Here is a 27372-nt window from a genome sequence, read left to right on the forward strand (position 1 = left end):
CATACATATAAAGTGTCATATTTTTTCTTTTATTAGTCACTCCTTAGTGCAGCACAGTATTAAAGTAAATCAGTAAATCAAACTTCAAATTTTCTGGACACCCCCAGTGGAGACCCTATGAGGACCCCTGCTGTTCCTGCAGGCGCCTGTCATTGTGTAGACAGTATAGTAAACATATACAGTTTGTCGTGTCCTAATTATCCACCTGGAGGCGCTGTGTCCTCTCTCTGTCCACATTCATGTGACCGCCGTGGAGAGGCGGGGTTATAATCGAACAATTTAGGTGCTACAGTGGAGCCAACAAAGTGTCCGTGATAACTGAGCGCATCTGCCCGCCGCAGCGCTCCTCTTTTCTCTCGCCGCGGACGTACAAGAGACCGACCTCGGACATCAAATGACATTTGTAACGGAGGCGCCGCCGGAGGGGACGGAACTGAATCGGAACACATTCATATGAGGTGCGTAAGACTCTGTGGCATATTAAGACAAGAGGCAGATGAATACAGTAAATTCCTGCAAAGCCGCAAGGTGCTCCGAACACTAAATTGTGGCGTGGATCGTGTGTGCGCGCTCTGAAATGGATGCAACAGGATTATTGTGCTCGTACGGAGGAGGTTGTTCTTTCCGTCCCCATAGTTTGTGGACCGAGGCGCTGGCCTGTTGCTAGGAGACCTTTTGACAGCTGGGAGCTTTGGAAAGTGACAGTTAATGCACTAATGGTGTCTGCTTATCTGGCAACCCAAACCTTCCTCCTCCTTCTCCCCAGTTCCAGTTCAGTTGCGCGCTGTTTGCGGGAAGATCCTAGTTGTCTCTTGTGCGTAAAAGACAACATTTACCACTGTGGTTGTTTCCAGTCAGGAGATTACAGTGTTTTGCAGGGAACAATGGCCTACTTGTTGTGATTATCAGATCCTAAATATATCCACCTTCCGGATATATTAATCTTTTCTGAGGCCAAAATGATGGCAAGTCATTAAGTTTCAATTAGAAGCTGTTGGATATGTTGCTGAATTTAATAGCATTATCAATTAAAACTTAATATATTGAGGACATTTATGGGTACAAATGTAGCAATGACTAATGACTTTGTTGGACAGAACCTGACGTTAGAATATATTATACGTGGGGCGCCTGTATGGCTCGGTTGGTGGAGCGCGCGTCCCATGTACTGGGGCTTTTGGTCCTCTGCAGCAACCGCTGGTTCAACTCCCACCTGCGGCCCCTCCCTCTTTGCCCCGTTTCCTGTCGTGTCTTCAGCTGTCCCTACAAGATTAAATGCAAAACCCCAAAAGATAATCTGAAAGAATCCAACAAACAAAAAAAGAATACATTATATTATAAGCAAGGTGATATATTGTTTTTTTTAAGTCTAATTTAAGGGGAAAATAGTATATGGAACACACCACCATATGCATGTCTGTGCATGTCATGTCTATGTCTATTTGTACCCTGGAGCGAATAAGCAAATGGCAACTATTTGGCTATTCACACCTACTGGCTATAAAGAGCAGGAGACTATTTAACAGTAGTGTGAAATTAGTGTCGGTGGTATTTACATTTTTTATTATTATTTTCAGTTTTCAGTCGCAATTTCAACAAAACTAATTGGTTAGGTTTAGGAATAAATCATAGTTTGTCTCAGCTGCCTTGGCTGTTTACACCCTGGGAGCAAATTGTATTGTTGGCACAGACACCCAGGTGGAAATAGCCACATTGACTATTCCACCTCAGATGCAAATAGCCACATTTTTTTTTTGTGTGCAATCAGATATATAACAACACTCCTATCTAGCAGTTGGATGTTTAAACACAACACTAAATGAACCACTGCTACACATCTTTGCATGTATCACAATAGCAGGACAGTGTTATAGTAGTTAGTAGTAGTAGTAGTATCACAAAACATAATATTTGAATACTCAAGTGTACTGATGTTTTCTTACACCCCTAATGGCCACTAGCAAATAGAGAGAGAGGGATGGAATATTAGTCCTGATTTGCTTTCCTGATGTGATTTACAGGCATGCTTTCCAAGTACATTTGCTTGATTTTCATTCCGTATGCTAAAAAAACACCATTAAAAGTTTATGTATGCACAAAGCTGTGAAATGTACGCAGCACGTGCTGGCCTGTTTTGGGCTTGGACTCAGGACCACAGGATAAGCTCCTTCTCTGCCTCATCAGTCGGTAGCAGTTGCTTGTGGCCATGCGTCTGAAGGTCACTCATACACAGATCAATATACCTCACTGGGGACTACGCTCAAGAGCAGCCAGTAGTAGACTCACTCAGCCCTGCCCAGACTTAAGGTGAACCACTTACATACACAGGCCTCCCTTTTGTAAAATATCCATGTGAGAGGACTTACTGTAAAGTGAATGAGTAGTATTTCAATCAGTGTATCCAGAACAGCTTGGATTTCAGGGTGTATCTATGCTGACCTCTGTTCCTCTCTTGTGCTTCTGGGTATCATCTCTCTGAGACAGGGAGGGATATCAGATTCAGGTGTGTAGCACATTATGTCAAGGTTGTAGCTACACCAGAGGGACTTGGTGTAATTTGGACTCCCAGCTTGTTTGGAGAAGTGCTGAGCTTGTTTATTCCCCTTCTCTGAAGTCTGGCTGCCTGTGGCTGTCGCAGCCGCTGTGCTGTATGAGAAAAGGTCTGAGAGAACAGCTATAAGAATCGTCAGAGTCAAAACCAGTGTGTCTGAGAGAAGGGCGAAGTCAGTATTGGGCTTGACGAGCGGTTGCATCCCTTCACACGTCGCACAGGAGGCTGTCACAGTGTGGCTGGGTTGAGCGGATGGACTGAGTAAAGCTGACGTGCTGCTCTGTCCTATCAGGCTGATGTATGTTCCCAGTGAGGAGACTACAGTCCTCAGGAGCCACGCAGCACCTCCCCTCCATCTCCATCACCATCTCCTCTTCCTTTGTCAAGGGGCATGCCTTCTGAACCCAGCCTCAGGTAAGTGGCCTGCTCCGTCCATACACACTGTACATATACATACATGCTAAAGGCTCATGGCACAAACAAACAATGACTTAAGGAGCAGTTACTGTATGCAATAAGACTGACTAGTTCAAAGTGCTACTTTCTTATGATACTGAGAGCACTATTCTTTATTTTTACCCAAGGAAGGTCTATGTTAGATCAATATGTGGTTCAATAAAAGTGCTGCCAGTGAGCAGGCTACACTGACTTTTTGTTTTTATTCAGCTTATTGTTTGGATATACTGTAGTGGAGGTTAGATCAGGGTAATCCCACTTAGAGGAGAAAATCTGTACATTCTATATTTTTGTTATTGTCAACAAATCCCATGAAAAGACCAAAACCAATAACATGTTCTCAATGCTGTCAGTTCAGCATGGCTGTAGCTCTCTACCTCAAGCCAATTCATTCCTACAGAACTTATTTCTACTAATGTATGATAAAGCAATATCACACCCGAGGGAGTGCTTTTGTACTGAATATCAGCATGGATATGATAGATGACGATAATCACAGCTGTGCTGCTATTCAGTACAACAGCACAACCTTGAGTGTGATATTACTTTTATGCTTTTTGAATACTTTATAGTTCAGAAAGTGGAATGGGACTGGGCTGTTTCAGTGCGTAGGATTTAATGGCATCTACTGGCGAGCTTGCAGATTGCAAATACCCCGCCTCACCCTCCCCTTCCAAGCATATAAGAAACTGGTGGTCACAAACCTCACACAAAATGTGAAAAGCTCTATCTAGAGCCAGTTTGTCCATTCTCTGTGCCCTCTATAGATATAAAGGGCTTATTCTAAGTTAATGAAAATACACTAACACTACAATGACATATTTCTGAAAATTTAATTCCATTTCTTCCAACTTCTGCCAATAAATCCCCCTAAATCTTACTCTCAAGGCCTTAAGGCAAACCTTACAGGAACAGAAGTAAATTGTGTATTTGTTACATCAGCAGGATGGGGGATTAAGTCAAAATAAACTACAATGCCTATGAACATGTTAACTAGCACAATGGAAGGGCATATGTATGAGATCTACTGTATAATGGCACAGAGAGAATAAATTTGCCTATATCAGGCTTTTGGATATACAGGTGACACTTGCTAGTGTCAGCATGTTGGTTTTGGTTAATGGGATTTTTTAGAAAATTACAGACTATGGCCAGATGTAGTTGGTCTGCCCACATTTCCATTTGTAAAACTGAATCTGCCTTTCTGTCCTTGTAGCCACCGTGCACAGGATTTAAATATTTCCGACTTTGGTGTCCCCAGTGGTAGTATCAAAAAGACACTGTGGCAGGCAGCAGTGCTCGCTACTGTAATCACATTGTGGCTATAAAGCGAAACGCCACCAATTTTATAAATCAAGGTCAGTTTTCTGCTCAGGAAGAGTGCCATTCAGCCTGTGCAATATGTCTTCTGTGGCTCTGGAAGACATTTGTTAAGAAGACCGAGAAAAATAACTGCAGATGATGTCATCTTGGTTTGAGCTTGGCGACCACACATTTTAAAGTGCAAGACTGGTACAAACAGGGCCAGGAAGTTTGAAAAACATGGCAAGAAGAATCTAACAAAAATACGCTACTGATTGCATAATGTGAAATCTATCTCTGCCTCTGCTGCTTCAATTCTGACCATTCTTTAAAAATTATCTTAATGAAAATACAGTATTAAATCATTGAAGTCGCTCAAGATACAGCATAGTCTACAACATTTTCATCTTTATATTTTCATATATTATCATATATTGTATATTATCATATATTTCATATATGTTATCATCAAGAGCACCATTCGTCCCTCTCTGAGTGGTGAAATCATGTAATTTCCTTTCCTTCTCATCCAGCACAGCAATTTTGTCCTTTTTTGCTTTTCTGTCCCCTGGCTCTTCTCTCCGGCAGATTCCAACTACCAAACAAACAGCCTGACTCATCATTCATCCTACCTCTGGCCCGTAGCGCGCACATGCACCCACCCACACACACCCATTATTTCCTCTGTCTTACACCCCGTCACCATGAAGGTGACAGAGCAAGCCTCCCGGCAGACAGCAGCATTTAGAGTGACTACTGAAACTGTAAGTGGACAGAGATGGATTTGAAAGGACAGGGTGGTGTGCTGCTGATGGATGGGTACAAGCAGAGAGGGACTGAGGATGGGTTGGGAAACAGGGTACATTTGGGGCTACGTGGGTCCACAGCAGTCCATCAGACAGCCAGTCAGCCACAATGTTTCAGACATGTTCTGTAGTCTGTGTATTTGTCACATCCACTATAAGGGATCAGAGTTGAGAACTGTGAGACACACACTGGGCAGAAAGTGTTCTTTGTAAATGTGAGGACATAATGGAAATGACATTCATAGCAAGATTTGCCATTAAAGTGTCACCTGTCTACAGTGCATTTAATTTAATTTTGAATATGAAAAAAAGCAAATTCAATTGACATGCATTCTACTTATTCATCCGGTGAAACAGAAAATTGCTTCTGTTCTCTCCACAGGATGCTAACACTATGCACAACTCTCACAGACTGCTAGTACTATGAAAACTGAAATAGGCTACAAACATATGATATAGGCTCTTGCCTTGTGGTCACCATCTTCCAAAAGACTATTCTGTCATGAAAATATTAGAGTTACGATGAATTGAGGACTTAAAAAACGACTGAAATTGTAAGAAACAAGAGTCCACAGCTAACAGGCTACCTTTGAGCTAAATGCTTACGCTAGCGTGGCAAAATTCTCAAAGTTAGGGGTGTACCATAACACCATTTTTTATGCTAAAAAAACATGACAATGGCAATATTATGATTTGTTAACAGAATAGTGTAATAGCATTACACACAGCATCAACAAGCATGCCTCAAAGTGAGAGTAACAGCTACTTGCTCCACCATAGAGACGTTAGCTCCAAAAAAGGGGAGTGACTTCCATAGTGTGGAAGTGGTTCGGTTACAAAACATCAGATCAGTACATTAAACCCCAGTAATATGAAAGAAGTGCAAGAAGTCTAACAACAAAAGCAGAAGCACATGGTTGAGAATGAGGCGAGCTAAAAATCGTGCAAGGAGAGGTCAAAAGCGATTGTGGGTTCTAAACCAAAAATATTCATCAATATCGTTATTGCAGTATACTCTGAAATATAGTAATATCATTTTAGGGCCATATTGCCCCCCTATCTTGTACTTAGAAATAGAAAATGAATTACATTAACCTTTTATTGCCTACTGTTCTGTCCACAGAAGCTAACACTTCACAACCTTCACAGACTGCTAGTGCATTGAAAATGATATAAACATATGCATCTGTAGATTAGATTCTTGCGTTTTTGGTCACCGTTGCCATTTTCCAGACTGTGCTGTCATAAAAATATTAGAGCTACAATGAACTGAGAACTACAACTGAGTCCACAGCTAGCATCTCTGTTAGGCTAGCTTTCAGCTAAATGCCAACACTAGCATGCTCTGGCACAATGCTAATGCTGACGTTTAGCGGATATGACCATGTTTCATGTTATCTTTGATTATCATGTTAGCCATAATTCATTCAGAAACTTTAATCCCCAGCACATCATGGCTATTTGTACCAAATTCAATGGCAATTCATTCAGTAATGGTTGAGATATTTCACTGTGGACCAGTGGAGTGATGGACCAATGACCTGCATTGGCAGCTATATTGATATGAAATAGTAGGGTCACAAGTGTTTGCATTTACTGTAGCGAAGCCTTTCTAGTGAGCCAACAAAATAGCAACCTGTTTTGTAGAAGTAGTCATAGTAAAAGCTGTAATGATATGACGAAAGTAAAAGAAAGTAGTGATAGTTATTGTGCCAGTAGTTTTACAAGTAGTAGTTGAAATTTTACTATTATTAGTAGTTTAACAACATGTCTTCTGTATGTGTGTGTGTGTGTGTGTAGCAGTAGGGAGATGCTGACAGGACAGAGGCTCTGTCAGTCAAAGTCCCACCAGGACTCGGTCCTCTCTGCCCTCAACCAGCAGAGGAAAGATGGCTTGCTGTGTGATGTCACCCTGGTCGCCGGCGAGCAGAAGTTCCATGCCCACAAAGCTGTCCTGGCAGCGTGCAGCGATTACTTCAGGGTGAGTCTTGGACCATATACCTTTAAAATATTATGATAGAAGTATACAGTATTAGGGCCATTCCCATGCTTTGTTATGTGTCATAAGTCATTGCAGCAGTTTCTGAGTTGATACCTTTTATTAAACATTTTTTTTTGCACAATTGTAGTATTTTTGACCACTCGATAATTATTAAAAATGGTAAAAAATTCCTCCAAAAGAGCACATTAAGACTTTGAGGATCAAGAAAAAGACATACTGTGATTTATTGCCCGTGTTTTCAATATGCCAAGGAAACCCATACATCTTCTGAGTGCCCGAGGTCTCTCTCTTGCTTCTGATGTTTCATTAGGCCTTGAGATCACAATAGGTCATTTTATATGGGGAGGTCAGGTTTAGAAAAATGGTCTCACTACTATGGGGACTAACATCATCACAGAGGAATACAATTTGGCCCATTGAACCCACAAGAGTGTCATCTTTCCAGTCAGACCCAATTTATGTAGTTCCAGTACTGTTTGGGGACCCATATAATCAAAAAGGAAAAAATAACACATTTATACTGCATGCAAAAAAACTGTATGGTTTTTGCCCTAAACTGCATGGGATTAGCATAAAGTGGGCCTGTCTGAGACCATTGGGAACCCATTTTCTTGTTTGAAACATAGCAATATCCCGTTCAGAAACACTTGCTTCTTCCCCCAGCCTTGTGCAGAATCTCATCTGTACCAGATAAATCTGATAATTATCAATCACGGTTTGTCTCCTGAGTGTGTCCCGTAGTAATTTTTCCACCATAGACGATTCCTCCCCCTTAATATTGCTGAGTTGTTGTTTTGTGTCTTTGCAAAAGTCTCATATCTCCCCCAAAACTTAAGCTAGACTCACACTGCTAGCTTCACTATCTTGTACTAGTGTAGGTGAGCCATTGTTAATGTTTTCTGCGTCCATTCTTGCCCCACTTTCCACATCAGTTATTCCAGAGAAATGTTATATTTGATGAGCTAAAAGGGCTAAGTAGTTTTCTGGAGGAGCTGTCATCAAAGGCTGCCGTTCAGAGTGATGATGTCCCTGGAACCTTAATAACATTCAGATATCTTGAATTAAGAGGTCAAGGGACCCCTTTGAAAATGGACATTTAACCTAACTTTGAGCATTATTTTCTGCCCTAGCATTACTAGCATTACATGGCAATAGATTCCTTAGGTCTTTTAGTTTAATGTGTTTAACTTGCTAGCCTCTGAAAGACAGTAATGTTGGAGATAGTAATGGTTGTCTCTATAGAGTTGAATAGGTTTTATAATGTAAGTATGTTTTACAAGCAAAACAGGAGGATTAAGAAGTTTTTGATGAAACACACACATCCTTTGTTTTGTATGTACAATGGTTAGACTGATGTAAAGGATTTGCACGAGCTGAAATGTCTATAAAAAGCAGGTATCAGTCAGGCAGTACAGCCTGCTGCTGATGTGATGGAGGTGACAATAGCCTGTTACGTAACCATCTTCAGGGCTGCTGGACTGTTAAAGCTGCCAGAAAACCTGTCTTATTGTGCTCGTTCAATTAGCACAGATTATCAGTTGAGGGATTTGGGGTCCCACAATGGTCTAAATGCAGTCTCAGGGGTTCCATGCTGCCAAGAAAAAAAGTTTTGGAGAAACTGTTTTTTTTGTCATGACAGTGGTTAGCACATTAATAGCGCTACAGCAGATCATCCTTCACCATCCCACCTGGATCGAGCCCTAATGTTTGCCTTTGTGTGGTCTCTTGCCGAGACTTCAGACTGATCCTAGTTAAGCTGCAGAGGTATCTGTAGTGTAGGTAGACGCACGCTGTCAGACAGCCAGACAGGAGAAGGGCCGCACAGGGAAAAGTGCACCGATGAGATTTGATTTAGGGACACTGAGCAGATTAGGAAGTAGAAATTAATCCCCCTTGAAAATGAGAGGCAGATTAAATATGTCCAAGTTGCCCAGGGATTATTCCTCCTGTGTGTGTGTGTATGTGTATGTGTGTGTAGGTTATTTTTACTTCACTCTGCAGAGAGTTGAGGGTGGGCGAGTCACACTCCTCTCCTCCTTTTGTTCGTCCTCTTCACTTTTGTTCTCCCTTTTGTTCTCCGGCTCCATTTTTGAACACCGTTCTTTCAAGTCCCAGCTGAGCCGAGCAACACTGTTGTTTCCAGCTCTCGGATTATTAGATCAGCCTGTTACAGTAAGCAAGAAAACTCACTCTGCTCCCCTGTTCCTCTGCAGGGGCTTAACAACATTATCTTCAGTTTGTCATCTGACTCCTCCGCTGGGTTTCATTTAGTTCATTTACTGAGAAGATGAAGGTGCCTTGTGTTGTGAATAGCAACTGTGTTTTCTCTCTTTCTTTCACACTCACAATCAGTCACACACACGCACACACACACATGTTGCAGTGATGATTATAACACATTATCTAGCCCAGCGGACGTGAGAGATTGTAATGAAATACCTGACCGAGCGTGAGTTGTTTACCTGAGACTTGTCCTGAATGTGTCGCCTGCCTCCTCCAATGCCATCACAGTGCTAAGACGTCTGAAATCAGTCACACCAGCATCACACACCACCCTTGGCGAGAGCACCCACCCGCCCACACACACACACACACACACAAACACACTGGATCTCCCCTCACTTTCTTTGTCACATGGAGAAATATCGTCTGCGAGCCCTGCAGTCAGGACAGAGCTTATATCAAAAGCTGTTATTGTCTCAAAGAGACATTTCACACCGTACGTGCAACCTGTTCTACACTCTGCTGCTGCTTTGATCTCTTTATGAGGGCAATGCTGTTTTAAGATGGAGGGCACAGTATTTCTAGCATTTGACTCGTAGCTGATCACTCTGCCGAGCCATCCAATATAGCTTGATTTGATAATGTAGACTATGGTAAATCAAACCATGAGGGATGCACATTGGTGCACAATGTTCTGTTCTACTCTCAGCTCAGTCATCTGCCAGTGTACGGAAAGACATTCAGTACTTCATTCAGTGGCCCATCCCAGATTGAAATTTTGTGGGTTTGCCTTCCAGATATTAACAGTTACAAAAACATATCTAACAGGTTTTCATGCCAACTTGGGTTTTCTTTGGTTAGTATTTAAATTCTGTGTAAAGGGAATTCAGAGTGTATCTTCAAACACAGTATTCATGTTAGAAAATGCTTGCTGAAAACACGTCAAAAGACAATATGTATAGTACTTTATTATGGAGTTAGATCCTTAAACTGTTGGTCATGATTTTTGGGTGGACCTGAAACACGGTGATGTGCTGGAGCCACGGTCCCCCAACATATAAGCCCCATGAACCAACACACGAACGACGACCACCCACCCTCCCTCCCTCCCTAATGGTCAGTTACGAGCCTATTCTGCCAAAAATCTGTCTGCCAGACAGAACAAACTGTGATAGAAAACTGAAAATAACAATAATAAGCAAAAAATTTAAGATAATAGGACAAGTAAGTCTAATAAACTTCATCTGAGAGGCAAACCTCAGCCTCTACGGTCCAAATCCTGTGCTTAATCCATTCATCCACCGCAACCTGACTCTAGCAAGGACTGTGTCACTCTTTATACTATGTCACCTGACTTCCTAAAGCTTTCTTGTCAGAAAGCCATTTCTGCCAACCGGCAATCTTGCAAAAAGTGAAGCCAATGTGGAAGTAACAAAAAGTGCAGGTCTAAAGTGTCCGTAGGTGAGAATGGGGGTGTGAGTAATTGTTTGTCACTATGTGTCATCCCTGTGGCAGCTTGTCCAGAGTGTACCCTGCCTCTCGCCCAGTGTCAGCTGAGATGTGCTCCAGCACCCCCGAGACCCTTCAAGGATAAGCGGTTATGCATAATGAATGAATGAACACTGTAGCAAAAATGAACATGTTCACAGCAAAAAAACTTTTTTCTTCTCCATAACTAATTTCCCAGTTCATGACAACTGTACTAGGGATGAATTTTACCATACCTCACCTGTTTCAATTATTTTCTTATGCAGATGGAGTTATGCATAGTTAGGTGAAAAGATGGCTAGCCATCAGGTAGCTGCTTCACTGGGCCACCTCGGCTCCACCCTCCTTCACAGTGACTCCTCAGAAACCTGTAGGTGACGTCACGGATGCTCTATCCACTATTTATTATACAGTCTGTAATTCCTGGCAGAAACAGCTTTTGCCAGAAATGGCAGAAAGTCCTAAAGGCTAACTTCTCCCATGTGTGATTGTTGATGATTTGACACAAACCTTGATTTTTCAGTTCAAATCTGTCTTTTGTTGCTGTTGTCAACAGATGCTTGACAAGATGCTTAAGTTTGGCAGAGTCTCATTTCAAAAGTAGAATGTTTCTAAAATCAGATATTGTGGCCTGGAAAGAATTTTATATTATGAGGAGCGCATTAGCTCCAGGCCTCTAATCAACTGAACACAGTAATAACGCACTTACAGTCTAACTTAATTCACTTGTAATAATTATATTAGAACCATGGCTGTGTGGATACTGTGGAAATATTATGAAGCACAACACAAAACACACTAACAGTGACACACGTCAAAAGTTCAATCATATGAGCAGCACTCATGGTCATGATTTCATCTTTCTGCACATGCTGCCTGTCTTTAAAAGAAGAGAGCATTTTTGTTCAAGACAACATCGTCATTTGAGCCTGAGAATTAGTTAAGCCTTGTTTTCGGGAACTAATGAATGCAACATTTTGGTCTGACCACACACAAACATAGCAGAATCTTATCAAGATGATGGGAAATTCCATAATAAACACTGAACCCTTGATTAGACCACTGGTCTTCAAATACAGCAGCCTTGAGCCTTGGGCATTGTTAGAGTTTTTATGTGTAATTTCTGTGATGTATCTGCCTGTAAATGTAGCCATAGGCCCTTAGAGAGAGCCTAATAATTTGCTCAGACATGAAAACAACCTCACAGAATATTTCACTGGGTGCATGAGGGAGTCACAAGTCCTCTCTGGTATGATCCCGACAAGCACACACACATAAATTCTGCTAACTGCAGCGCTGCACCCCCGCTGCAGCATCATGTGAAAAGACTGCAGTGAGCGCAGGGGCTCTGTGGCTCAACGTGTCTCTGTGCAGGATCTATATCCCAACACAGAGGAGCCATCCGTCACCACCAGCCCTCCCTCAGCTCCTCCACCAAGGTCAGGAGCGTTCGTGCTGGAGGGGAACAGCTCTGCGGACACTCTGAGCGTGCCCTCCGCCAGCCTCTCCGCTCACACGCGAATGCACACTAAGGCAAACATGCAAAGCGTGGGCAGTCTCTCTATCACATGCACTCTCCCGTGTCTCTGTTCAACTTTGTATATTTGACACTGGCGCACACACTGACCACAGCCCCGACGCCATCACCCCCCAGGTTTAGCCAAGGGCCTTCCTGTGCTCAGCGGACCAGTGGATTTTTAATTAGCGCAGTGGTGAATCAACGAGGCCGAGCTCTGAGGAGAGATGTGTGGGCCTTGCTTTAAACTCAGCGTGGCCTCAAGTCAACCCTGTCCCACACATCATCCTCACAATACAGAAGGGCCATTCGCCAGAGGACAGGAGGGGGTCTGGTGCCTGGTTAAAGTTCATGGGTCCTATGAATCAGAGAGAACTGGATGAGTTTTGGGAGGAATGAATGTTGTTTTTGTGACAGAAAGAGATATTACGCTAACTAGCCAGCCGGAGGGTGTTCAAAGCTTGTAATACTGTTATACACCAGTCTCTAGAGATAGTGTGGTGTGACTGTGCTACAAACTGCTACTGTGATTAAAGAGATAGGTGAAATTGCAAGTTAGCAAGATCATTATCCTGAGGCGAGGAAACAGTGGAGAAAAGACACTGTCTACATCAGATGGAATTACTTTTCAAAAGCAATTCATGGTGTTTGTTTGTTCCATTACAGTCCAGAAATATATCCTGACAAATAACAACTGAAAGAGAAATAGCATTCAAGTAGTGGATTAGAGCCATAGATGGTATATTACACAAGTCGAATCCCCATTTTATATATATAATCTATGGTTGAAGGGAGTTATTTCCCCCATTCCCCTCCTCTCCAGATCCAAAGCTCAGGCAGTTTGGCTCTGGGCTGCAGGGACACTGAACAGGAGATGAACATTATATTTGCGCACTACACTGTAAGATAACCAGCTGTTTATAACAGTCGTCTGTCACTTGAGTTGGAGTTCAGTGACCCCCTGCCTTACTGCCTGCCAGAGTCTGCACACTTTAACTGCTATAAACATCTTTCAGTCTAAATCACTCCAAGGATCATCTTCTGCATTAGACATTCTGGAAAAAAAACGTTTTCATATCGGTGCATATCAGTAAATATATATGCTGATATACTGATATATTGGGCGATATATTGGACCACAGATATATCGGCTAGGCTCTAGAGAACATGCTAGCTGTAGCATTGTTGTTGGAGAAGGCAGCGTTTCTACTTAACATGTTTCCTTAATCTCTGATGACATATTAATGTCATTTTACGATTTAGTGCTATAAATGCATCACAGATTTTCCTTCAAAAGCTTCATAACTTTGCCGTCCCGGAGAAGACATGCACACTACTAGAGTCTATCTTCATCGTGGCCACATTTGACCTCCTCTCACTCTTCCCGTCCATACTGCTGCACTTTGCTGGTTGGCCCTGATCAATGGTTCTGTCATCCCCTCATGGTGTGACACCAGTCAATAGCTTTGATTAGCGAGCGGCGAGGTGGACTCATGCACAGCAGGGCCAGACTGCAGACGCTGCGTCCACAGCTTTGATTTCACACAGAGAGTGGTGCGCACACGTGTGGCTGCGTATGTGTGTGTGTGTGTGCATGACAGAAGGAAAGAAGGAAAGAGAGGCTGGATCGCAGAAAGTACTGATTGTGCTATTTATTACCGCTGACCTCCGGGGCCAAGGCAGGTAAATCAATACAGAAGGGCTCCAGGATGTTGCGTCTGGCAGGTTTGATTAAGTATGATGCTGTTTTTTTCAGCACATGCACAAACAAAACCGATTTCATAGCCCGTTAATACTGGAACAACAGATATAATATGATCAGCCTACAGTCAACATTGAAGGAGTGGGAGAACTAAACTGGATTGATTTCACCGTCAGTGTCTGTGGTTATTGGTCATTTTTAATGTCCAGTGGCTCAGCTTTTTCTCTTTGTAACCAAAGACAGAAAGTCCCAGATAGGCTATCTGTGACGTGGTGTTCCCTCAGCTGACCTCCATGTTTTGGCAATGTGTCATCTTGTGTCATCAGGCTATGTTCAGCTTGTGCATGGTGGAGAGTGAGGCAGACGAAGTGACTCTGCAGGGAGTGACCAGTGTTGGACTGAAGCACGCTTTGGACTTTGCCTACACTGGACAGGTGAGTCTGAGCAATATCCACCATAGCTGAACACACTAGACAACGAAAAGAGCATTTCCTACAGAAGCTTAGATGCCGTATGAGGAAAGGACATCACAATACTTCCCACACTGTTTTACTGGGAGGTGATAGCTGGGAAGTGCTGTTCAAAAACACTGGAGCAAAAAACACTTTACAGAGGTGATGGAAATTATCATTCAATTATTATTATTTCTTTGCTTTAGTAAAAGGAGCAACAACACAAAGTTAAAATGTATATATTCTATCATGATTACATTTTTTATTTACCAATACTAAAAATGTCTGTTCTGACCTATATTTAGGCCTTCTACTGAGCTCTCTGACAGGTGACACTGGCACTCTGAACTAATGTACATTTTAACTCTCCATGAATCCTGGACTTCCTCAAGCAGAGAGCAAGTACTTAGCAAGTACATTATCAGCATTGCATATGATCAAGCTAACCTACAACAGTTGGTTTGATTGGCAGTTTCCTCTAGAGCTACAACAATAAATTGAACAATCAGCTTAACTTGACTGTATGACCAGAACTTTGCCCTTGTCAGTGCAAACCGGACCAGCTGACAAATTTAAACAATGTGATATACTCACATCAGTTTGATTCAGGAATTGGACCTTTAGACATGAACCTACCCTTAGACTTACATATTAAAACTAGACATTATGCAAAATACACACTTTCATATTGTGTTATTGTGATATACAATACAATGCAATATATACAATATATTATTTTATTTACTTATTATGGATGCATAGTAAAATAGTAAAACCTCTCTTGGCAAGTAGGCCTAACTAATAACTACAGTTTTTATTAGTAGATTAGAAAGTGCAACATTTCTCTCTAAAATGCAGTTGAATTCAAGTAAAAAAAAAAAAGGAAAAATAGTAGGAATTAATGGAAGTACTCGAGTAAAGTAAGAGTACTTTATAACTGTACATACATACAGTAGTTACTTTTCACCATTGCCAAATATATCACCAAAATAAATCCAAACAGGGCATTTGCAGATTACTCTTTAATCTCAGCAGCAGGGCAGCATGCATTTGGATACAGTGTTATCCAGGAGTGTGCAGGTGCTGTATCAGATTTTACCACAGACCCGCTCACTCCTCTGTCCTCTGCTGAACATTATTCTACGATCCTAAATAAGAAACCAAATTAAATTCATGGAAGTAGAAAAAAGAGCACAGTATTACATTTCCATACTAAAGCAGAGAGGCAGTCATGTGAGTGGAGTCACCGTCTTTGCCCTCTCATCCCATCGGCAAACAATAAGTGTGTGATCATTTCTAATAACCCTCCTTGACCTTGTTAGTGCCAGCGATGCTCGGTCCAATAAGCAGCCCAGCGGCTTATGCAGTACACTGAGAGGCCAGGAAGTTTGTAATTACTCCTAATTTTATTTCCACAGTGGAAATGAGCAAAGAGTGAGTGGTTGGGCAGTGTAAGTAGGTCAACAGCAGGCTTGCAAGCCGCCCTGCTTTGGTTGGCTCAGCTCCTGTCTGCCCAGAGGAGATGATAGCAGATGAGATGAGGGCAATATGCTTATCCCAACACCGTAAATAATGACCTACTAAAAATCCTTCAGCCACATGTCATAGGCCAGCAGTGCGAATGAGGAGACAGGCTGCCCCAGGAAGCCAGTCAGTGACTTCAATGGAATTTTTACTGCATGCCAAGACCACTGTGGATACCTCAATCAATTGACCCCTCCCAAATCCTGCCCCTTTTTGCTCTGTGCTCCATTAACAGCTGAGCAACCTTGGTACCTCAGTCTACTTTCTCCTCTCCTGTTTTCTGGGCTTTTCACGCTGCGCTTAGTCCCATTTTAAGGGAACTGTTAGCCCTAGGCCAAGAGAGCTTTCATCACTCCTTTGAACTTTTAGCCCCATTTCACACTAGCAGCTTGTAGCCCTGGGTTTAGTCAACGTTCAGGGGATAACCCCGCAAAATTGAGGCTAACCCTGCTCCGGAGCAGAGCCAGCAATCCCTAGGCTAAAGTTGGGATTGTACCAGGATTGTACCAGTGTGAAAGCTCTCTTGGCCTGGGGCTAGCAGCTATCTTAGCCTGGGGCCAAATGCAGTGTGAAAAACCTTTAAAAATGTTCACATCACTTGCTGTGCCAACAGACATTTAATACAAGGATAGTGAAAGTGCAGTGTGCATCATATAACCCTGGGCTTAGATTCACCCTGGGCTAACAATTTGTGTGTGAAAGGGGGGGAAGTTATACCAGAGTTAACTTTTAGCCCAAGGCTAAGGATAGCACTTGCCTTGTATGCAGTGTGAGGACCTTACTTGATATGTTATGTCCTAGGCTCGTCTATGTTGAAAAGAAAAACAGATTTTGAAGGTTAAAAGCTGTTGCTGGGGGATCTGTAAAAGCAATATATTTCATATCTTAAGTTAGCTAATGTGACCAAAACACTAGCAAGCTAATCTGCATGAAACATTAGTGAGCTGGTTAGCCAGCTTTTGCTAACATTAGTGAAACAAAATCACATTTATAAGATGTGTGGAGGGGAAATAAACAAACAAGAGTTTACTGATGGTATCATGCTGACTTTCATTTCGCGAAAATTCATCTTGAATCTTTTTCTAATCAGTAGCTTTCCCAATTGTTATTAATGATTGCTAATAATTGCGGGGTGAGGGCTTGAACTTTTTTCAGTTTCTAATGGGGGCATACAAAAAAAGTTTGACAACCTCTCCATTAGCTACCTAGTGAGCTAGTTTTTTGCTAACAGTAGCTAATATTTTTTAGAGGAAAAGAGAAAGTTGTCGAAGGTACCAGGAGCGAAAACGGGCGGGAGTTGGGAAGGGTCAGTTAAGCACTGGGAACATTTAATGGAATTTTTACTGCGTGCTAAGACCACTGTGGACACCTAAATCAGTTGACCCGTCCCAAGTCCAGCCCCTTTTCACTCTGTGCTCCAGTAACACTTGTGCAAGCTTGGTACCTTGGTCAACTTTCTCCTTTTCTGTGTTCTGTAATTGGATAGGCCTACGTTACATGCTAGGCTTGTCTATGTTGAAAAGAAAGCCAAATTTTGTGATAGTTAAAAGATATTGCCGGGAGACCTGTAAAAACAATATATATTCACATATTAAGTTAGCTTATATAACCAAAATGCTAGCTAACTAGCCATCTAATCTAGATCAATCATTAGCACAGTGGTTCCAAAACTGGGGACATGAACAAAACAAGAATTTGCTGATGCTATTATGCTATTTTTTCACTAAAATTCAACTTGAATCTTTTTTATCAGTTGCTTCCCCAGTTATTTGTTAATGATTCATAATAACTGTGGTGTGATGGCATGAACTTTTTTTAGGCTTCTGAAGTGGGGCATGCAAGAAAATGAGAATCACATTTTGCTAACATTAGCAAATAGTTAACCAAGGTACGAAGCTTGCTCATCTGTTCCTGGAACACAGAGCAAAAAGGGTGGGACTGAGGAAGGGTCAGTTAAACATCTTGAACATCCTCACAGTTTTATTACCCACAGACATGACATTTACCAGACTATAAATCCCTTTTCTCAGCTGGAAGAATGAAGTGAAATGTACCTACATGTGTCAGATCCTACGTAGAAGACTTCTATATTCTGCCATACGAGCATCTCCCCACGTTTTGTCTTCTCCTCCAGGTGAAGGCTCGCAAGTAACAAGTGCAATAAATGTCGGTTTACACAAGAGCTCACTATACTCCCACACTGAACCTGCCACGGTGTTATAAAACTGACTTCTGCTGCGTGAGGTTGAAGTGCTTTAACTGTAGTGGGCCTCTGGAGAGGAGACGAGAGCAGGATATGAAGAGCGTTCACTTACAGTTATTACAGTTATTGTTTGGGGTTGCCTTCATTGCCGCTGCTGTCTGCCAGGATGCGGATTGAGCCAAGGAAGAAGGAAAAAAAAATATTGTTTGTTGTTTTTAATAAGATGTTTGCCTTGGTTTATATTCATCTTTTTAAAAGTAGTGTTAATGGTAAAATACGTGCTTAGTTTTCCTTTTAATTTAAGAGAATTTTTATCTGATTGGTGATCAAAGTCTGAGTCTATGTGCATGCAGATTCTAATAATGAAAGCAAATAACCACTTACTGTATTATTGCTTTCTCTCTTCATATGGTAAGCATATAGGAGCCCATAGATTGTGCTGGTGGTTAACTGGACTGCTGCCCATGCCTGGCAGGAAACTATACTGAGATAAATGTGCAGATGCAGCTAATTGCACAGAAAAAAATACTTATCAGCAAAGCTCACTGTGTTTTTTTCCTAAATGGCTTTAGTTACTGGGAAAATACTTAATCATACACAAACTGCTTAATGATTTCCAATGAACTGTTTACATGAATGCTAAAGTGGTCAAATAATGTGCGTATATCTATGCAGTAAAGCATGTGATTAAGCATAGAGGCTGGACAAATGGGCACCAGAAGAAAGTAGTACATTTCTATTTGTTCTGTTAGGATGAAAGCCTGCTGCTTTTTCCGTTTTCAAAAATCATAACTAATGAGTAGGCTGAAGCAAAAATGATCCCCATGAGAGCTGCTCGACAATATTCAGCCCACTACTGTATCAACAGTAGTGAGAGGCGAGGGAGACAAATGATGAAGTCATTTTTTTTTTCTCACTTTCACTACTGATGCAGTCACGCCTCTGTGGCTATGTAGGGCAGTGCTGCTGAATGGATTATCCAAGGTTTGTTCCTACCCTTTAAAACATTACCAAAATTTCACCTGGAGTAGGTGAGTCCTCTGTGTGAGAGGTAACAGGGAGCACGTTTAGTCTGATTGGGCTATTACTGCACTGACTAATAGTGCATTTAACTCTGTGTGGTTCTGTTTGCGTGCTGCAGAGCAGACAAACAAGAAAGGCAGTTTGCCCTCCATAAAGTACATAATATCTGGCCCTGCTCCAGAGCACCTAGAGATATGAATTGGCTGCATTTATGTTGAATGCGTATGGCTGACTATTATGGAGGAAACAGAAGGATGCTCTCAGCTGCTATTCATTCAGCTCTACAGGAAGCATTTTGGCAGAATCAGTGCTGTAGTAATTGCCTGAATATGTTGTTTTGCTGGGCGGGTGATAATGGTGAATCAAGCACATTGGTAGAGCAGTCCTTGTTATGCTGTACAATCTGTCACACTCACTTTGCCTGTCTCTATTGCACCATCCAAAACATCTTAAATAATCTGCAGTAGAGACACAATTCTCAATTATTCTGAACTAAAATGCACTCAAAACCAAATCAAATAATGAAACTGGACATAAAATACACTGCCTGGTTTTAAACTTGACTGACCTAACCCTTAAATACATGGGTGCTTTTCCAAACATCCCACTTATCCTTTTCCAGAACATACTATTGGTAAAACATTGGCATTTTGATAGCTTTTAGTATAGCCCAATATGCCTCCTTTATGGAGTGTTTATTTGCACCCACACACACAGCAACTATCCAGCTATTTACACCCGACCCCCTAGTTTAGCTGAAACAAGTTTTTGTAGAGAAGAGATCATGGTGGATGAGTGGGTTAAACACAGGACTCTTAAACAATCAGTTGCAACTTAGTTACATTTAGACAAAACACCTGCTTGGTTAGGTTTAGGAAAATATCTTGGTTTGTTTTCTGTGCTAGGCTGCATACACCTGGGTGTAAATAGCAACATTGGTTATCACACCCCTGGTGCAAATAGTGTTGCTGGCTACTGACTTCTTGGTGACGATAACATCTGCCTATATTCTATGTTTAAACATATTGTGCTGTGTTACACATTAGAGCTGCAACAATTAATCGATTATTAAATTAATCACCAACTATTTTGATAACTGATTAATCGGTCTGAGTAATTTTTTAAAAGAAAAGGTCACAATTCTTGGATTCCAGCTTCTTAAATGTAAATATTTGCTATTTTCTTTACTCTTCCCTGACAGTTAACTTAATACTTCTGGATTGTGAATAAAACAAGACATTTGAGGACGTCATCTTAGGCTTTAGGAAATATTTTTCACAATTTTCTGACTTTCTAAAACAAACAACTATTAATCAATTAATCAAGAAAATAATCGACTAAGAAAATAATCGTTAGTAGCTAGTTAGTCCTATTACACATGGACTACTGTAACTGCTTGAAGACTGGCTCTTATTAAACACAAAAAATAGAGTCAAAAATAGAGCTTCAGCTAATCATTTAATACACTTTTCCAGAGCCCAAGAACTCCAAAAAGAGTGGAACAGAGGAATGCAATTAACTATCGTATATGGCAAATAAAACAAACAAATTAAAATGTTGACCTGTTATAGTGCCAGATGAAAAGTCAGGGTGATCACCAAAGTTATTAGTTAATACAGTCTGCCCAGCAGTTGTTGTGGACTGTTTGCACCTACTAATTTTGAATCAGCAACAGCCAACGTGGAAACTCAAACATTCAACTGACCAATAGCGTAACTTCATTACTTAGTCATTAGGTCAGTGACGGACTTTACAGTGCAGCTAATAAATGAAGACTGGATGCTACATGCATGTAAAGGTTGATATGACGAAGAGTACCTGCTTACCTATTAACATGATAAACCGCTTTCCATACAGTTTCATTTCCTCTGAATGAGTATAACAATACCAAATGACAATTACAATGACGTTATTTAAAAAAAGATTAGCATTAGAATGCCATAAAGTCTATACTTAAGTCTTGAGTCTGCTCACTAACTGCAGCCCAGCTGCAGTGAAAGTGAGACTGAAGTCCTTGGTTATCTCCTCTGGACAGATCCTGCTGGAGCCAGCGGTGATCCAAGACGTCCTGTCTGCAGGCAGTCACCTTCAGCTGCTGGAGCTCCTCAGCCTCTGCTCCCACTACCTCATCCAGGTACACACACACACACACACACACACACACACACACACACACACACACACACACACACACACACACGTATACAACACTGACCTCTTGTGTGTGAGCTGGGGACAAAATAAGAGGAGTCAGAGGAATAACTGCTGCACACTAGAGGTCTCATCAGGTTAATGGAAATCCTGTAATATCCTGGAGTTTTGAAAGGTGCGTTCAGGTCCACTCAGGAACAGTCAAAGTGATTTAATCCTGTCTGCGGGGAATATGAAGGAAATTTACAAACGGGCCACTTCATTTGAAGTGGAATAGATTTTATGTGAAGACTCATCTCACACCCTTATTGTATTGGTATTAAAATGCAATTTTCCTCTGTACTAGATACTGAAAAGTATCAACCTTTAGACAAACAACAGAGATGCATGCACCAGGTTTTTCACGTCATGGAAGTGCCTCATCATTATTATGGAAAATATGCTCTAATTTCATTTTATTTTTATTCATTTGTTTTCTTTAGTTTACATGTTTACATTTAAGATAGAAGCTACAACAGCAACCATAACAGCAACAAAAAGTACAATATGTTACAATAACACATTATGCAACACTTACCCTAAAGAGGGTATACAGTACAGTGCCTCACAATTAATTATTGAATTCATTATCTTAAGGAGTTCATGACATGGATATGGAGAACCCGAGCTTCAAAAGCTTCTCACATTGGGCTGCTCAGTACCGTTCTGACTTGGCTCCATATGCATCATGCTGAAATTTTGATCTTAATTCAAAGAATTGTATTACTGATCATATCCGCTATTCATTCCATACCAAGAAGATTAGATAATTCCGCTACTGTAGAAAATATAATTTTAAACTGGGATTTTGGAGAAGATACTGATACTGACTGCTTCTTTTTTATGACAAAAATGCTCATGTGGCCTCCCCATCCTTTCACTGTAAAGGAGTAAAAGATGAGTGAAAGAGCAACCAGCATCAGGCGATCACCTGTATCATATCAACACGATGCTGTTCATCCTTATTATTATTATTATTATTGTTATTATTATCATATCATAACAGAAGAAGTGTATAAAAAATAGTGAAGAAACAAATGACACTTGTGCACAGTACATCAATAAATGAATAGTTCAACATCTTGGGAAATATACTGATTTGCTGTATTGGTGGGAGCCATACATTAAGATAAAGCCAGGAAACCTTAGCTTAGCACAAAGACTGGAAACGGGGAAACAGCCAGCCCAGCTCTATCTAGTGGTAACAAAATATGCCAGTACCTCTAAAGCTTGCTAATTAACAAATTATAACTCATTTATTTAATCAGCACAAAAAGTGAAGTGTAAAAATGTTGGTTTTAAGGTGGTGTTTCATTATTACTTTGTTATTACTTGTCACTTAATGGAGTTTTGTTTTCAGATCTCAAATATGATAAAACATTAGAGGTGGTCTTTTTTATACTCTTTAATCACTGCAACTTATTCCCTGAAAATTAGGAAAAAAAAAACATTTTCTCAACTTTTCTGAAATTTTTCGGTACTCGCTGACTACCTTCCATCTTCCATCTGATCACCTTCCATAAGCTAAGCTAACTGTCTACCAGATTTAGCTTCATATTCAACATATAGATATGAGACTGGTATTGTATTGATCTCCACATCTAAAGCTAAGTAAGAAAGCAAATAAGTGTATATCTTCCAAAATGCTGTTCTTTCAAACTAACATCACCTCAAAGTTTGATGTCAAAAGTAACTTAAAAAAAAGTGCTGTATTTATCAAAAATTAACAGTGTCCAGTCTACTGCAGTCTGTATTTAATGGTCTGGTGAGTATCCTAATCCACAGGGAGGTTGAAGGCGGTACAGACTCAGTGTGTTGATCAAGGACGCTTTAGTGGGTTGGATGCCTGTCAGCTAAGGTGTCTCCTCGAGAACTGGGCCACCCTGCCGCTTGTTTCGTGTATTTTATCACTGAGGACCAAGATGGATTTGTTGGAACGGAGCTAAAGTCAGCCTCCTGTCCTCTGGGTACGCTGCCAAACGCTGCTGGAGATAAAGACAGATCAGGTTGAGGCTGTTGCAGAGTGGAATTGCTCTGAGGTATTTGATTCACAGTGTGTATGTTTCCCTGGAGTTCATGCATTTTGCAGTGGTTTTAGAATCACTTAATTACAGGCATATACATATGCTACATTATTAATTATATGTACTACTTAAGCTTGTGCATCTCAAATCTCTGCTGCCACAGTAGTATCATTTTTTATATACTTTATATTTTACCATGCAAATCTTTTAAGTCACATCACAATAAACTCAGCTCAAAAGTGCCATCTGGTGGTTGAAAAAGCTTCTATCAATTTGCATAGTGATCAGCCTCACTATAAATATTAAACAAAACAATAAACTCCTGAATAAATCATTGATTGTTCATCTCTTTACCTGCTAACATCCTCATTTGCAGAACACATGTCAGTTGACTGTGGTTAGCGTGCATAGTAGATGGCAAAGCTTGACCAATAATATTACACACTGGACCAAACGATAGAAAATAAGCCAATCGGGATCATCCACCTCTGATATAATGGAGACTGATGTGCAGTCATTTGGATATTGATGAACTGATCAATACTACACTTGCTGTGTGAAGCACTAGAAGTCATTGATCTGAAATTGTTTTAGTGGCACATTTTGACTGTTGTGTACAGTATATGTGATACTTGGTGTTATTTGTATAATCATCATTGTAATATTTAATAAGAACCTTTAATCTCATTTATTTTAAATGTCAATGCAGAGAATTTTCAGACACAGTGCATACCTTTTTTTCTGTAAAACTGAAGTAGTAAAATTAAAATGGACACAATTTTAGTGTAAAATATCTATTTTAAAATACAGATCAATTAAGGTATTACATTATAACAGGTTGAACAGAAGCAGGTGATGTAAGCTGATGTATGTTTATACTGTATGTGCAGAAGGACAACCAGAAGATGGCAGTCTTATTCCACTAGTCAGTCCTTATTTAGCTCCTCTCCCCTCCTTCTTTTCTCTCTGTCTGTCCCTACTTATGGCATCTGTGATGTTGTCATTTACATCAGCCTACTAGGGCTGCAACTGATTATTTTCTGGCTGAATCTATTAATCATTGGTTCCATAAAATGTCAGAAAATAGTGAAAAATGTCCATCCCAGTTTCTCAGAGTCCAGGATGATGTCTTTAGACATCTTGTTTTGTAAGTCCGAAACCCAAAGATATTCAGTTTAATGTGATAGCAGAAAATCTCACTATTTGAGAGGATTAAAACAGCATTTTCTGCCAATTTTGCGTGAAAAATTACTTTAACAATTAATCAATTATCAAAATAGTTGGCGATTATTCTTTTGTCGATTGACTAGTTGATTAGCTGACTAAACATTGCAGCTCTAAAACCCAAAGTTAATGTAAACATACTGTATACACGTGGCCTATATATGCATATATGTATCGGGATGAGCATGTTTATCCAGCTCCTCTAGATGAGTTGAAAAAAACTCAAACAAGATATCGACAACTGGTAAACGTGACACATTCTTGTAAAATGATGGTGATGATAAAATAAAATCTTACACATGTTTTGACTGAATGTACCTCCTAACAAAAGTATAATATGTAGGACATAATATATTTACCTGCTTGTAAGTACTGAAGAAAACATTAATAGTGAATGCGTGCCTTCATTTGTATGTTTTATGTATTCCCTGTGCAGGAGCTGAGCAGTGTGAACTACCTGGAGCTGTACCGCGTGGCCGACCTGTTCCACCTCCCCGCCCTAGAGGAGGCCGTGGTGGGCTTCCTGGTGGAGCATCTGTCTGAGCTGAGCCAGACGAGGCAGGACGAGGCCCTGCAGCTGCCCTACCGCCTCCTCAGGGAGGTGCTGAAGAGCGACCGCCTCACCTCCCTGAGCGAGGAGGAGATATGGAAGGTACTGGAAGAGTGTGCGTGTGTGCGGTCATGGGTCTTCCATGCAAGTAGAGACATGTGATGCAGTATTAAGGTGTTAAAGTGTGATCTTATGGTAATATTTTGATGAAAAATAAAGTGAGAAACAATCATCTCAGCTTGTAAATGTGAACACATTGTGTCTTGGCACCAAATTATTCAGTATATAAAACAAACACAGATAGAAATGCATGACACAGTACACAGCACACACACACACACACAGAGCACTAAACAACATATTAAACACTGCCAGCTGCATCTCCTTGCACCGTTTGCTTATATTAAAAGAGAAATATGTAAAATATTTACTAGAGCCCAACTAATACTGGCTTTTTAGGGCTGATACTCATATGAGAGGGAAAAAAATCTGATATGAATATAATGGCCAATATTCTTTATACAGAATGTACACATATATACACACACACATCTTTGCAATGAGCCTGCAAAAATGGTTATCAAACGCTTGACAAAGACATAAAAGAGAGGCAGGATATCTTAGACTTTAACAATACATTATCATCCAAAATTATGCAAGTGCACTGAAAAAGTAAACTTGCACTGTTATTTTTAGTAATTTTAAATAACTATAAATTCTAAAACATAAATATAACAAAATATATGTACTTGTTAAACCTGAACGTAGAAGAATATACATACAATGCTGCCTATAAAGCTTACCAAATAAAAATAATTTGCATTATGTCTGGTTACAAAAAGAGTTTTCATACAGGCACATATTGGACAACATATATGCCGATACCGTTCTAGACCGATACAGCAGTGATAGGCCAATGTTGGGAAAGTATCAGTGGACTGATATGTTGGTCTGGTTCTAATATTTACTTGTACTGAATCTTTAAATGACCATGTTATGTCATCAGAAATTAACGAAACATGCTAAGTTGAAATACCGGCTTCTTTGACAGCGGTGCTACAGCCAGCACATTCTCCTTTCAAATTTAAATTTTCAGGACAGAATGTTTATTTCACATTTATTAGAGTTAAAATTAATGCAGAATATTTGCCGGATGAGTAAGTGTCTGTTTGTGATTAGTAAGAAATCATTAATAATCTTATAGAAGCAGTAGATGTTTATAACGTTTAAATTGAGCAAAATGTTAATGGAGTCTTGCAGGCAGTAAGGCAGGGAGTCGCCGAACTTAAACTCCAAAGCTTGCATTTTCTGAGCAGTGGGCTTTTGTTTTTGGGCTAATGGGCTTAGCGTTACATCGATTGATCACTAACAGTTATAAACAGCTGATTAACTTACAGTCAAGGACTTGTCTCTTGTCATTGTCAAAATATAATGTTGCACTCTTCTTGCACTTGTGTCCTTGCAGCCTACAAAAAAACCTGCCTGAGCTTCAAGTCTGGGGAGGGAGGCGGCAGGGGGAAACAATTTGCTTCAACCACAGATCGTATATTAAATAGGAATCCAACCTCTTTGGCTCCGAGTCACTATTTGGACTGCAGTATTGAATACTAGAGTCTTACATATTGCTCCTTTAATGTGAATATGCAGTAGGAAGGACTGTGCATGTGTGTCAGTCCATGCATCCATGTGAGCGTGTGTGTGCATGTGCGTGTGCCATGAACTGCCGAGGATTGTGGAGTGAAGCGGCAGTACCGGGGTGGGGACTTTACTGTTTTGACTGTTCATTTGCACCAATCAGCCTCCCCCCTCCCGCCCTCCCCCCGCCGTCCGATCTCTCTCCCTCTCTGTCTTTCTCCCCTTCTCTGATTAGGCCCACCGCGGCTCCATCAGGGCCCCAATCCCCCAGCTGTCACTCGGCCGCCCGTCTGATTGAAAACAATCAGGCCTCTGATGGCACAATTACCCTGACCCTTTAGCCAGCCGCCGCCGCCATAATCAGCCTCTGATTAGGCTGCTTTGGGCCTCCTTCACTTCGCCCAGAAGGTTAATTTGGGCATCAGACGGAAGCGAACGGCCGAAAGGGTGGGGGGGGATGGGGTGGGGGGTACGCGCGCCAATACGGGACCGATATAGCTT

At 41.0% G+C, this 27372-nt stretch overlaps 1 protein-coding gene across 3 annotated transcripts in view; it reads left to right on the top strand.

Annotated features, from left to right (window-relative positions):
• Window positions 1-266: 266 nt before the first annotated feature.
• The window catches only part of klhl32 (kelch-like family member 32), a 40437-nt gene continuing 13331 nt past the window's right edge, over window positions 267-27372 (top strand). The window contains exons 1-7 of one of the 3 annotated variants that reach the window (XM_084726090.1): window positions 444-458; window positions 2844-2965; window positions 4898-5073; window positions 6916-7096; window positions 14373-14480; window positions 21284-21382; window positions 25123-25338. In XM_084726090.1, coding sequence (XP_084582216.1) covers window positions 6926-7096; window positions 14373-14480; window positions 21284-21382; window positions 25123-25338 — 594 coding nt within the window. In that variant the 5' untranslated portion in view covers window positions 444-458; window positions 2844-2965; window positions 4898-5073; window positions 6916-6925. Of the gene's footprint in view, window positions 459-2843; window positions 2966-4897; window positions 5074-6915; window positions 7097-14372; window positions 14481-21283; window positions 21383-25122; window positions 25339-27372 lie in introns of all 3 variants that reach the window. The other 2 variants (XM_084726088.1, XM_084726089.1) reach the window with 2 other exon arrangements.

The sequence above is a fragment of the Lutjanus erythropterus genome, chromosome 9 (assembly GCF_056507025.1).
Source record: "Lutjanus erythropterus isolate fLutEry1 chromosome 9, fLutEry1.hap2, whole genome shotgun sequence".
Lineage (NCBI taxonomy): Eukaryota > Metazoa > Chordata > Actinopteri > Lutjaniformes > Lutjanidae > Lutjanus > Lutjanus erythropterus.